The following is a 14,322-nucleotide window of genomic DNA, read 5'->3' on the forward strand; positions in this document are numbered from 1 at the left end:
TAAATAGTGTAACTGAGGTTTGACCTAAGACTGACACCGCAGCCTGTGTTCTTAAATACTACTACTAAGCGTCGTGTATATTCCTGGCACATGGTACTTGGAATATGTAGGATACCTACTCTTTTGTACTTTGCGCAATACTAAGGTGGAATGTAAAAGAGCTCTCAATAATGCAGAAGATTCAGTACTCTCAAAAGCTACAACAGATATACATAGAATATACAACGTATTAAAAATTCTGAATATGCTACTACTTATGTGTTACCATTAAATCTGTGCCAGTGTGAACAGTTAGAAGCAACGTCTCTCGTTTTAATATACAGTTGGCTGTGGATTGGTGTTGTGAGTATGACATCACAACCTACTGATTATTGAATACTTACTCTGAAGAGGACATTGTTTTGCTTTCTGTGAGGTACAGAATAAACCATAAACGATGATCGCAAGCCTCAAGAGTTTATTCTAATTGGCTTACAAGGCATGTATCCTTGAGAAGTTACTGCAAAAATATGAAAAGTATACTCAATGTTAAACGAGCGCACCTGGTATCTCAGTCCCCAAAGAACTGGAGTGGTTAGAGGGGACTGTACAGAAAAGGTGAAATCTCAGTCCAGTTTTGAAGAACTAGGGTTTGAGGAGCAGTGGAGAAAGTCGGAAGTACATCCGAGGACCACTGGGAACGACACTCTTACCCCAACCTGCTCCTGAACTCACGGCGGCCTCTCACACGAGCTACTCGCACTTGGGGACCTCAACCAGAAAACGCAAAGCATAGGGACGCCAGCATCTAAGTCCGCACCGAGGACCCGCGGGACAGCGCCCGCCTCGCCCAGCTTCCGTTTCCGGCCCTTCAGGCTCCGCCTCCGCGGAAGCGCCGGGTTAGGGAGAACGGGACGGCCCGTGCGGGCCACCGCGCACGCGCACCTGGACGGCTACGATGGCGCTGCCGGGCCCTTTGAACAGGTACCTGCTGCTCATGGCGCAGGAGCACCTGGAGTTCCGCTTGCCGGTGAGTCCGCAGCGTCCTGCACAACTTCTGACAGGAGAGGACGGCGCGCGGGGGGCTGGTGTGCAGGTGTAGCCGAGCCGCGCAGCCTGAGCTCCCGGGGATCCGGGAGCTGTGACGGTCGGGGATATCACGCGTCCCCCGTCCCTCGGCCCCTGGGACAGGTATTAGCTCGGCGGAGGGTGTGTGAGGGACGAGTCCGAGACAGACTTTCTCAGCTTTACTAAGCATTTTTATTCATTCCTTTCCCTGTGTGCCAGGCACCGGAGTAAGGCCGGTGAATATGACCGGTCCTCTCCCTGCAGGAGCTATTCTCTAGCTGAGAATAAACAGCGGACAGACATGCTCAGTGCAGTGTTTTAAGTGTCAAATATGCGGGTCAAACTCCGTGGGGGAGGGTGGGGAGCTAGTGGTGGGTGGTAGGCCTTAGATGATGGAGAAGTTGGGAAGAGCGTTTTATTTATTCAATCAAGAAACATTTTCAGAGTACCTGTAATTGAATGTGCTGGACATTGGGGATATAACGGCGCCAAAGACAGTTTCTGTCTTCCAGGGGCTTACTGTTCAGGCAAAGGGCAGAGCAGATGCATGAACAGAGCATTATGAAATAACGTTGGTAAGTGCACTGATAGATGCGCAGGGAAATATGAGAACCTATACATATACAAGGAGGGAATCTAATCACCTAAGGGGTGCGGGATGTTGGCCTTTCACACGGATTCCATGAACTGTAACTAAAGGATGAGTAGGAATTGGCCAGGCCAAGGAGAGAAGTAAGTAAATTAGAATGACAAGTGTGGGGACAGAGCCAGCATTGCAGTTTCCAAGCTCTCGGCCTCACGTGAAAAGGTGCTCACTCGGGTAGTAAATGGCCATCAGCTGTGGCTAGTTGGCTGTCAGCTGTAACCAGTGAACCATTGGCCACTAATATAACTGCTGTGGCTACGCTAGCAGAAAATGGGGCTAGCAAGAAGATGGTGGCTGAGCTAGCAAGCGCGGATTGCAGCTAGCAAGTGAGGTTGGTTGGCAGAGACAAGTGGACAGCAGGTTGTGGATCATGTGGCTCCTGTTTCCTGTGTCTCCAACCCAGCCGCCAGCGAGAGTATAGTGGTATGGCTTCCCTATCTATGGCTCCGTGGGTGTTCCTTTTTGCCCTCACCATGTCCTGTGTTCTTATGTGGGGAGCGGGACAGGAGATCCCACATGACACCCTGCACGACAAATGGCGCAGCGAGCAGGGTACGGTGCCGGCCAAAGCTCTCCGAAGGGCCGTGGAGCAGTTTGGGTGTATGAACACTCAGTCTCAGGAAGACCAGGAGGAGCAGCTGCCTGAGAACTGGACCCCCGTGGAGGGTGGGAAGACGTGGACGGTTCCCCAACCAGCAGAGGCCGGAGAAAGCGAACGTCCTTGCAGCCCTGTGAGCTGGGAAGTGCTTGCTGAGGCAGCCCGGATGCAGGACTTGTAGTTCCAGGAGGAAACGCTTGTTGAGTCCTCGGTGGGAACTGAGGGTGAGGTCAAGGTCATCCTTCACCCCCAGGACAGTCCTGGCGAATGACTATGGACTATGGGGAATTGCCTTCCATCCCTAATTTAATGGACAGCTTGACTATTTGTTTGGGAACATACCACCATGTAGTGGAACTGGCGGATATTTGCTTTTGTGTCCCAACCAGCCGCCATCGAGAATATGTAAGCACCTTGACTGTGAGTCGCTATTGTTCCAGCACGGTACCCTGAGAGGCCCAGAGAGAGTGGCAGTGCCCTGAGAGCCCTGGCTGAGCCCAGGAAGTCGGGCTGTGCCCAGAGATAGTGACGGTGCCCTGAGAGGCCCTGGCTGTATATAGAAAGTCTGGCTGTGCCCAGAGAGAGTGGCAGTGCCCTGAGAAACCCTGGCTGTGTCCGGGGAGATTGGTGGTACCCTAAGAAGCCCAGGAAGTCTGGCTGTGCCCAGAAGGACTGGTGGTGCCCTGAGAAACCCTGGCTGTGCCCAGAGAGATTGGCTGTGTCCAGGATATTGCATTCACCTCCAGGCTCCTTGCACAGGGCCCCTCGCGGAAGACACTTGTCGTGTAGATTGTGAGGCAAGACCCTGTAGAGGTGGAGTGTGGGGACAGAGCCAGCAGTACAGTTTCCAGGCTCTCGGCCTCATGTGGAAAGGTGCTTACTCGGGTAGTAAATGGCCATGAACTGTGATCGGATGGCCGTAACCATTGAGCCACTGGCCACTAATATAACTGCCGTGGCTACGCTAGCAGAAAATGGGGGCTAGCAAGGAGATGGTGGCTCAGCTAGCAAGCGCGGATTGCAGCTAGCAAGTGAGGTTGGTTGGCAGAGACAAGTGGACAGCAGGTTGTGGATCTTGTGGCTCCAACCCAGCCGCCAGCGAGAGTATAGTGGTGTATGGCTTCCCTACCTATGGCTCCGTGGGTGTTCCCTTTTGGCCTCACCATGTCCTATGTTCTTCTGTGGGGAGCGGGACAGGAGACCCCGCATGACAACAAGCTATTCTTATTACTGGATTATGAAATATTTAGCAGAGAGTGACAAGAAGAGAGCAGGAAATGTAGATATGGGTCAGAAAATGCAAATCTTGAAGTGAACATCCTGGAGCTTGGAAGGGGGAATTTATTGAAGAGTTTTAAGCAAGGAAGTGACAGAATCAGATTTTTCTTTTAAAAGTACTTTGCTAGCAATACGGAGGATCGATTTGAGAGGAATAAGTCAGAATCAGACTAGTTAGGTGTCTGTTGGAATAGTCTTGTTAATAGCTTCAAAAAAGCTGAACTAGGGCAAGGGGTAACAGGATGGCATAGATGGGAAAATAGGTGATAAAATCATCAGGGCTTGATGATTGATTGAATGTGGGAGGAAGTGGGACGAGTCAAGGGTGAGTCCTGGAGTGGATATGAGTGTCTCCATTTAAAAAGAGCACAGGCCGATGTAAGATTTAAATTTTGGTTGTGCTGAATTTGATGTGCTTGGGTAACATTAAGTGGAGATGACCAGGAAGCAATGAATATGAGTGTGCATATAGCGTGATGGTCTGGTAATACATATTTGGGACTCATCTGCATATGAACACTAGGAGAGGAAATGAAATTATTCAGAGAAAGCATAGCGTCAGAAGAGTGGTGAGCCAAATACAGGTACTTGGAATTATTGATATTAAGGGGAAGTGAGAAAAAAGGAGGACAGGAGGACGATAGGCAAGTGTCAGAACAGGAAGGGGGTGAGGCCACAGAAATCGGGATGGTAAATTCTCTAGAGCTGTTGTGCAGGTAGAGCTTTAGGGCGGGAAGCTTTGTGTAGTGGTCACTGAAGAGGAAGGGGGATAACTGCTCTTAACTAGAACATAACAAGGGAACGTAAGAGATTGGTTAACAGTTTGAGGGAGACTTAGGGTCAAGGGGGGACCCCTCCCCTCCTTGGAGAGATGGGTAAATTTATAGGCTGAAGAGAAGGGGCGAATGGATATACGGGGGGGGGGGTGGGGCTTTCAATAGAAAGGGAGAGTGGGCAGAGGAGTTAGGATGATTTGGGGGAGCTGGGTTTGCTGCCTGAGGGCCTGTTTTCTGGGTAATGAATGAGTCAAGTTTATTTCTTGACAGATGGGGACCAAGCACTTTTATGGAGAAATGGAGAAAAACAGTAAAATTTGAAACAGTCTTTGACCGCAGAAGAGGGAGCTGACCAGTTCAACAGTTGAGTAGGGAAGAACACAGGTGTTAGAACAATGCTGAAAACCCAGCTGAGGGTGAGGCTCCTGTGTTTGTAATTGTGCTAATCGAGTCTGTGATTTTCTTCAGTTGTGTTCAACTCACTGGCCTGAGGCCTCATGAAGGAAGATTGTGGGCGAGATGGAGGATCAGTATTTTGCTAGGCAGGTGCATTGGCAAGATAGGGGTGCAAGGACATAGAGTTTCATAGAGGAAATAATAGTTTAATTAGATCTTAATGGATAAAGGAGATGTTCTATGGGTGAAGAGAACTGGAAACCCCGCTTCATTGAGAAACAATAGCAAGTTTCTATTAGCAAGAGGCACAGAGAGATAGTTGATTGTGGTGCTTTGGGGTGTGGGGAGGGAGGATGAAGCTGTAGGCAGTGAGGGTACAGATGTGGGTAGCATCGTAATTTGGAGTATTTTGAAACCATGGCCAGGAATTTGGATTTTATTTTAGATTTCATGGGGAACCATTGACTCTTTATTTTCTTTTTAAGTGACAAAGTGGCAAGTGTTTTTTTCTTTTAAACCAGGAAGTGAGTAGTAATCATTTGTGTTATAGAAAGATAATTCTGGAGTAGCAGAGAAAGGATACTGGAGTGGAAGTAGAGGGAGGCCCAGGAGGGTGAGTGCCAGTAGTCAGGAAGTGCAATGAGAAGGGCATAGTTAGGCTGCAGTCTTAAAAATAGCATCCGTGGTACTTGGTGATTTGACCTGTTTCTTCTTAAATTCTTCTTAGTCAATGTCTTACCCAGTTTAATGTCTGAAAAGCTCAGTTCTGTTTTATGTTCTTATTGTTCCAAGGCTACAAGCCCCTTAGTCTGGCATTCATGGTCCATCATTGCAGGTTCTCTCCTCTGTCCTCGTCGTCCTCATCTTCCCCGCAGCCCTCAATGCAGCCCACACTGACTCTCCATCGTGCCTTGAATGATGCCCTCTGTTTTCCTGCTGAGGCTTGTGCTCTCTTTTGTCTGGTTGGGTCTTTCCTATTGCACTCTTTAATCTACTCATTTTATTTGTTTAGATTTACATACACAGTTGTTTATTTTATCTTAGGTTTATATATCTTATTTGATTCTTTTTGCAAATCTGCAGTTTCCTTTTTTTATAGTTTTTCATCCTCTGTCAAAATTCTTGGTTTTGTCTATTCCCTTCAATATAGAAAGCACAGTTATGTTAAAGCGTGTGACTGATAAAAGGGATTCTGTAGGTCTGTTCCTGTTGTGTATTGTTTCTTTTGGTTCTTTTTCATATGTGTACTGGGTTATTTGTTAAATCAGTGCCAAATGTTGTATTTGAAATTTATTTGAAGAAATAGGAGGCCCAGGAAGATGTAAAACCTCTTGAAGACAGGAACACACATGAGCTTTAACAATCACTGGAGCTCACTAAGATCACTTGAGCTCATTTTCCGGCATGAAATTCAGTTTTTGTTCTGATTCACACATACTCCTAGGGTTTTTAGCTTTTTGGGATCCCAGTCTAAACTGGGTGGTTTATCCATCCTCCTTTCCTCCCTTGGGTGGGTGGTCCTATACTCTTTTTGTCGCTCTAGCTTTATTAAGCCCTCAGAAGGGCTGTCTGCCCTCATAGCTGCTTTTGGATTTCATAAATGTCCCCGTGAGCAAGTGGCTGCACCTTGGACTTTCTGTCCTTTCTTGGATCTTGATTTGGTAACTCTTGTAATCTCTCCATGCCTTTAGCAGATGTCAGGTTTTTCTAGTTCTTCTCAGCAGGAGGCTTAATCTGAATTACCCAGTTTGCCATCCCTGGAAGTCAAAATTCTCTCATCTATATAGCTTCTCCCTGTGTTTCAGGGCTTAAGTCAGTTTCTATTGAAACTTTTCTTCTAAAACTGAAGTAATCTTTTCCTCCCTTGTACTCTAATATTATACTTTTTTGCTTTTGCTTCTTTAAGAGCACAGTGTTTTACATCTCTCATTTCAGTTACTAGGTTAAATGTTACGTTGTTTCTACCAGGCCTTAAGCTCCCTGAGGATAAATATGAATTTATCTTTACCTAGCTCAGTGCCTTGCACATATTAGTTGTTTAATAAATATTGAATTGATTGAAATAGGATCCCTTTGGGGAAGGCAATCAAAAGGACATTCTACACTTCTAAGCCCATCTACTGTATTAGAACTGCTGCTCTGCAGGGAAGCTGTAATGAGTAGCTAGCTGCCTTTATGATTTAAAATGAGAGATTAGGAATGCAATTGTGGTCCAGTTTTACCTCTAGAGTTATACAGGGCCAGTTTTAGTTGGCAGCTGCCTTATTGTACTAAAGTAAATTTCAGACACCTGGGTTTTATTGCTGGTTCTGAAGCAAACTAAATGGATAAAAAGGTGGCTTAAAGAACTGAAAAGCTCATGTGAATTAATGCATCAGGAATGCTTTAGATCATGCCATATTTTTATAGCCAATGTCCTGTATAAATTTTTTTGTTCCTAATGTAGAAACATTCTCAACTGGAAAGTGAATTTGCCGTAAGATGAATAAAAATCTTGTGTGTTGCTATTTCAATGTAGGTTGATGGAGTGGTTTAATACATGTTTTGCTTTCATATTTGAAACTTGGGTCATCACATTTATTCTCACTTTTAAGTCATTGCTTATGTTTTGGGTAGTAGAGCTTATGCTGTGCCATAAAGCTTCCAATAATTCTTCACTTTTTTTTTTTTAATCTCTTACAGCCTTTGTATTTTAGCCTCTTGCTGATTTTTGACAGTGTATTTTACCAGAGCAGCAAACTGTTTTAAATGTAAAGTTGATTTCACAATATGCTTTAATATAGAATGAACAATAATCATTCTATACTAGATAGCTGAACCTATAACTTCAGTTTTTCTTTTAAGTACTATGATTCTGTCAGGCTCGCTCGATTTCTTGAGCCACTGGACTTCAGGGACAGTGCTGTGGTTATCATCATCTTGATTCCTTTAATATCACCTCAGGTTCTGTGCTCCTCTCTACAATCCTACCTCACGAGGCAGCTATGATTCCTATTTTACAGATGAGGGAACTGAGCATCCAAGGAGTTAAGTTTCTTGTATAAAATCACATAGCTGTGATTTGGAAGAACTGAAAACCAAATTGCGGTCTGACGCCCAAGTCCAGTGATACCTCCTTTTCAAATTTGTGTCACCCATGTTGTGAAATGATTTGGGGATACCATCAGTGATTTACTGGTAGTCGATGCTACACTTTGGTCCAGCCATATGATTCACCTGAATTCAGCTCCTTTTAATTCCGGGAATTAAAAGAAATAGATCTGTTGCATGGAGAGAAGGAAAAACAGAAAAGGCACTCGTTGTTTAAACCTCCCATTCTTTTTGGTCTTGAGGTGGAGATCCTTCCTGGTCTGGGTATACTTTCTCTCATGGTGGTTATGGCTCATGATGGGTTTGATGTTAAAGGCTCCTTCTCCTAGTTGAGAGGAAAGAAGATTGTAGGCACTCAGCAGTGTCTATACTTGTCTCTCATTAGGTTGCCTCTTCTGTAAGACCTACATGGAGGAGTGGGATTAAACCCGCTTTGTATTATTTGAGGAGATAAAAATTTGAGAGTAGTGCAAATCATAAAATTTGTATAGTCACCTTGCATTTATCAGTACAAAGTGATTATTTCATAGAATATACATACAACCTGAACACATTTCAACTTTGGATATCTGATGTTTTTAAAGTAGCTCTTGTATTCTCTTTCCAGTTCTGTAATTGATCTAGAAAGACGAGGAGGTTAACTGACTGTAACTTGTACTTAATGAATTCACAGTGATGCTTCCTAGTTAACCACTTCTTTTTTTAATTCAACATATATTTATGTATCTAATTAACTGAACAAGACAGCAAAGTTAACTTATAATGGGACTCTTCACTCTTGCCTGACATTTGGTAAAATTATTGGTCTTTTAATCATAAATTTATACATCACTAATGGTTTTAGTTTCTAGAGAAAAAATGGTTCTAAATATGGCTTGTAAGTCAATATATTAAAAATACTGTGCTAGTAATAAAAAAATTGAAATAAATTTAAAGTACATTTTTTAAAATCAGTTGACAAAAAATGGTACAACATCCATTTGAGCAGTAGTGAAGTGAAATTGATACGCTCTTGCATTAAAATTTAGGACAACCCTTTAAGAAAGTACTTTGGCCATATATGCTGTAAGAAGCCATAAGAATTTCATATCTCTGGATAAAGTAACCCTACTTATTGTGACTCTGTCCTAAAGAAATAATCCAAACTGTGGAAAAAACAATCTATTCATGAAATGTGTATTTTAGCCTTATTTGAAATTGATAAAATTGCAAACCACCTAAAATTTCAGCCTAAAGTATATTGTTTTCTATTGAAAATTTGCAATCTTGATGCCAAGGAGGAAAATGTTTATGATATTAAGATTCAGAGGGAGAAAAGAAAATCCTAAACATGCTTTAAAAATGTTATTTCTTTTCTAAATATCCTCAAAATCATCTGTATAATTATTCATTTTATTTTTATTGATCCGGTATCGCGGTATCGGATTTACTAATCTATAGATTTTGTGATCTTTTTTTTTTTTTTTACAAAATCAGGGCAATTTCTGGTCAAATCTTTTGGCAACTCTCTAAATCTTTTGGCAAATTTCTCAGAAATTATTTATCATTTGTGACTGTAAAATTTTTTCAGAACCTGGAGTTGTAATCTGTCTGGCATTGAAATTTAAATGCCTTGGGTAGATCACCAACGCACTCTTTTTATTTTTTAATTGTATTACACCTGTATTTTTTACTAGACTTTGAGTGCTCTGTGTTAAAATGTATTCTCTCTATAATATTTTCAATATAGGAAATAAAGTCTTTGCTTTCACTTTTTGGAGGCCATTTCACCAGTAGTCAGGAAACTTATGGAAAGGTAAGTTAAATTTATATTTTTCATTAGATTATATGTAAGACACAAATAAAACCTTGGATTTGAAGAACTGAAAATCTTAAATTTTTATTTGTACGGTTACTTGTAGCTGTTTCTAGGGGCAATTAAATAAAAACCACATTTTGGAAAATGTTGTAGTTTTGGAAAATGTAGTTTTGGAAACTAATTTAAATTTATTTCTAGTATTTACGTATTTTATTAGATTACAGACTTTAATGCAACAGTTGTGCCAGAATTTGTATCTGTTCCTTCATTGAAAAAAGGGTGTCTTCCATTGATGAGGTATAATTAGAGTTAGAATTTAAAATTTAACTGAATTTGAGGCTTATATTGGTATTCATTTTAAATTTGAAATTGTGCATGTGTAAGATTGTGAATTTATGAGCCTTATATTTTGTATTTGATAGTTTATCACTGTATTAGAAAAGTTTGGAAATGGGGGGAAAAAATCATTCCCAATTCTTTCTTCTTGACATGACTTACTGTGTTGCCCCGAAAATAAGACCAGATTTTATATTAATTTTTGCTCCAAAAGACGTATTAGGGCTTATTGACAGGGAATGTCATCCTGAAAAATCACGCTAGGGCTTGTTTTCCAGTTAGGTCTTATTTTTGGAGAAACATGGTGTTATTTAGGGATACTGCCTTCCAGTCTTTTTCCATAGACTATTCCCCCCCTTAGTTTCAATGCTACTTATAAACTTCTGCAGTCTCTTTTTCACTTGGTAATATTAATAAAAGCACATGTTGCTACATGACCTTCTATAACAGGGCTGTATAATATTTTCCATTGATTAGCTTTACCATAATTTATCTAATGATTTCAATTAATTCAGATTGCTTTAACTTTTTTTGAATAATACTAAGACGATCATCTTTTTTCCTGTTTGCATTATTTTAAATTGTTTTTGTAGGGTAGTGTAAATACTGGGAAAAGAAAGACTGGGGGTGGCAGGGGGATTTCTTGGAAAAGATGAGAGGAAAGTTCCTGATGTTGAACTTGTACTCCGGAGTGACCGCGCTTACTGAGGAAGGAGCAGAGGAGGGAGAGTGTGGGTATAACAGGGGGAGGATGATGATCTATGAGTAGGGTTCCTGCTGGGTTTTGCTGTGTTCTGGAAAAGTGCCTGTAATCTTGGGTGTTGAGACAGGGGATTGGGAAATCCCACTGATACACCTGGAACTTTTTCCCTTTGATAAAACAATACAAATTAATAATAATTTACCCTATGATTTTCCATCATAATTGTTTCAGGACTACCACCATCCCCCCTCAGGTGGCCACAACTACCTAGAAAAAGAGGGATCATTCAAAGAACTACTTTACTTAGAAGTTAGAAATAAAATAACTGTATTATAAGGAATGATTAGCAACAGTAAAAAAATTTCAAGATTATACTTTGGGGTATTATATGAATTAATTTTTTGGTTAAACTACGTAAGAGAGCAAATACAAAATTAATCTAAAGTTTTAATAACCTTAAGTTTGCTGATATTTTTCTTTATAGAATCACTTATAAGTGTTCTGACATTATACTATATTATCCCAACAGGTTACCATTAATTGCTCTAATAGTAAAAAAGTAATTTATTTATTTACTATTAGAGCAATTTTAATTTGGGTTTGAATCAGATGTTTTCTTACATAAAAGTAGGAAATAGGAATCCCTCCTTATTGACTTGAATAAAAGCATATGAGGTCATAAAACCACTTAGAAGTAAGTTGTGTATTATTTTTTTCAGTCTCCTTTTTGGGTTCTTAATATTCCCTCTGAAGATATTGCCAGAAACTTAATGAAACGGACAGTGTGTGCCAAGTAAGAGAAACTTATGATATTCTCCTGCATGAGTATGTACCGTATTTCTCATAACTACTCTCTCCTACTTTTTGCTATATTGGCACAAAGTAGTAGAAGGGATTGGTTAGATTGCAATTACCTACCTTTGCCACTGGATGGGGGTGGGGGAACAGAGGAAAGTTCCCTGCTGAATCTGAGGGGAAGGGGATGTCATTGGTGAAATGCAGAAACGCTTACTTTGGAATAATTTTTTAAAACTTCTATATTAAGCAGCAGTATGGTGTAAGATGTTAATGTTATTATGTAGGATAAATAGTCACATTTAATTACAACCAAAGTATTGAAAATCTGAAAATGTTTTTCTTATACGTAGATGGTTTTTAGTTGGATGAGCAGAAAGGTGACAAAAACAGAACTGCCATCAAATATATTTTACTGTTTATTTAGAGGAATTCTGATTATCGTATCTTGGTATGGATTAATATAATGATGTTTCTCGTTTATCCTACTTGAGTGTTTTCTAGATTTTATCATTGGCATATTCTCTTTTTTCCTTTTCTTTCATTTCTTTTTTTTTGTTCATTATTGGAAAATTTTCTATCTTTGGGTTTGAAAATTAAACTAGTTTCAATCAGCATGTTAAAAAAATGAACAATTTATGCTATTTTTAGTTGCTTTTTTCCATGAACATTTTGGCAGATTGCTGAAAACCTTCCTTAGAAATTACAATATTTAATAATGCAGTACAAATAAGAATTTACATGTGTCTAGTTTTATTAACATGGTTAGCAATGCTTTATAGCATGATATGTAATTGCTGTATTATAGAATAGACCATAATCCCGCGTTTAGTTAAATTCATCCTATTGAAAACTAGCCACAGTACTAAATCTAATCTCTTAAATTGAAGCTTGGTAATGGGTCTAAGTTATTCAATAAAAATTACTAGAAAAAGGAACATAATTAAAAAACACACCCTTGAATAATTATTACTTTAGATTAGAATATCAAAATTTATGGCCCTAAGAGGTGTTTGATTTCCAGAGATAAGGCTTATTAGGTTTAAATAGCTATTTGAGGACTAAGAACTTGTACAGTTCCTTCAAAGCTCACATCTTCGGATGCATATATTTGATGAATAGTACAATTAATAATTATGTAATGATTATATAATATATAATAATTTCTCACTGCTTTTTATTCTCTGTATATTTTGCATAACTGAAACTATACTTTAAGTGACAGCTAAGTAGGAACAGTATTACTGTAGAGGCCGTCTCTATAAATTTAATGGAAAGAAAAGGAGGAATTCATTTTCAAAGGATAACATTCACAATCCTAATTGTAGCATTAATTGTTCTGGAACTAAAATCGACTATTATAAGTGTAGATTCATAACTGACTTAAATTCAGTGTTGTTTTTTTTGTGTGTGTGTGTGGTAGAATAAGGATTGAACATTAATTGTGTTGATTTATTTTTAACATGCAATAATTTGACCATACCACAAGAAAAGTGAAAAATATAACAAATACTTAGTATCTACTTTGTTAGATGTCAACATTTTGAGTTATTTACCACAACCTTTTTTTTAAGGAAAAAAAAAAGTTTTCCAGAAACCATTGATGCTCCCTGTGCACCTTTCCCAATTCCATTCCCTTCCTTCTCTCAAAGGATAGTTTCTTAAAGCATTTTTATTTGTCAGAAGGGTTATATTATTACTGCTATAATCAGTGAAATACTTTCGATTGTTGTTTTTATATTAATAAGTTGACCATGCTTATTTATGTAACACCCATGAGAAATATGGCAATCCGTGTAAACTTTATAATCTCTAAAATAGAGATCGTAACAGTGCAATTTTATATATGAGAAGTGTTTATTCTGAAAATCTAAATCAGTAAAGCTATTACTATAAATTAATGTTCCTGTTATAACTGAAGCTTTTTATTTTGCCTAACTTTATTTTAAACATTTTAAATATAAATTTGTTAATATGTTATATAATTCTTTCTGTAAGGATATGAGTGTTATTTCATAAATTATTGGTTGTAAGTTATTATAAACATTTGTTCCTATGTTATACTATGTAATAGTTCATTAGGGATAATTATGATCTGGAACTGTATGTACCTTTCCTGAGTGGTCTGGAATTTCCAGTAGTTTATTTTATTTATTTACTTATTTATTGTGTTTTTATTTTTAAGAAGCATTGAATGACAGTGGTAAGAGCATGGAGTCAGATGGATTGGATTTGAGTCCTAGTTTCAGTTGCTATATGACCTTAATTTTGGGGGGCCTCAGTTTCCTTATTGGTTAAATGGGTGATAATACCAGCAGCTACCTCATAGAGCTTCTTTGAGGAATAAGTGAGTTATTAATATTAAATGTCCTTAGAACAGTCCTTATTCTTTGAGTTATATTAAGAGTTAGCTTTACTATTTTTTACTATTTTTGCTTTTCAAGGTTTTTCCCTTTCCAGAAGTTGAGTTACCTATACATTCCCTCAGTTTATGCTTCCAGAAATCTTTCTTTTCCCTGAAGTTTCATGAAGACAGTGAACTTTGTTCTTTGTTGTGTCCTAGTGCCTAGAACCATTCCTGTCATCTTTAATAAATACTTGTTGAATGAATGAATTGACCAAGCTTATTATAGTTTTTAAACATTAAGAAAAAAAACTAAAAACTTAGACATCTATTTTGAATAATTTTTTTTCTTGTTTTTTATTCTCTGTGTGTTTCATGTAGCTGAGGTCACTCCTTAAGTGATAGCTCAGTAAGAGTAGAATTACTGTAGAGGCCCTCTTTCTGTAAATTCAATACTAAGCAAAGGAGGAATTCACTTTCAAAGGAACATATTTTCAATTCTAATGGCAGTGTTA

The 14,322-nt window shown here is 39.2% G+C and overlaps 1 protein-coding gene across 5 annotated transcripts in view; it reads left to right on the plus strand.

The window, feature by feature from the left end:
- Nucleotides 1–872: 872 nt before the first annotated feature.
- Nucleotides 873–14,322, plus strand: part of TRMT11 (tRNA methyltransferase 11 homolog) — a 48,550-nt gene continuing 35,100 nt past the window's right edge. For 3 of the 5 annotated variants that reach the window (XM_033103454.1, XM_033103456.1, XM_033103455.1), the window contains exons 1-3: nt 873–1,009; nt 9,561–9,626; nt 11,388–11,461. In XM_033103454.1, coding sequence (XP_032959345.1) covers nt 938–1,009; nt 9,561–9,626; nt 11,388–11,461 — 212 coding nt within the window. In that variant the 5' untranslated portion in view covers nt 873–937. Of the gene's footprint in view, nt 1,010–1,588; nt 1,623–9,560; nt 9,627–11,387; nt 11,462–14,322 lie in introns of those variants that run through there. The other 2 variants (XM_033103458.1, XM_033103459.1) reach the window with 2 other exon arrangements.

The sequence above is a fragment of the Rhinolophus ferrumequinum genome, chromosome 3 (assembly GCF_004115265.2).
Source record: "Rhinolophus ferrumequinum isolate MPI-CBG mRhiFer1 chromosome 3, mRhiFer1_v1.p, whole genome shotgun sequence".
Classification (NCBI taxonomy): domain Eukaryota; kingdom Metazoa; phylum Chordata; class Mammalia; order Chiroptera; family Rhinolophidae; genus Rhinolophus; species Rhinolophus ferrumequinum.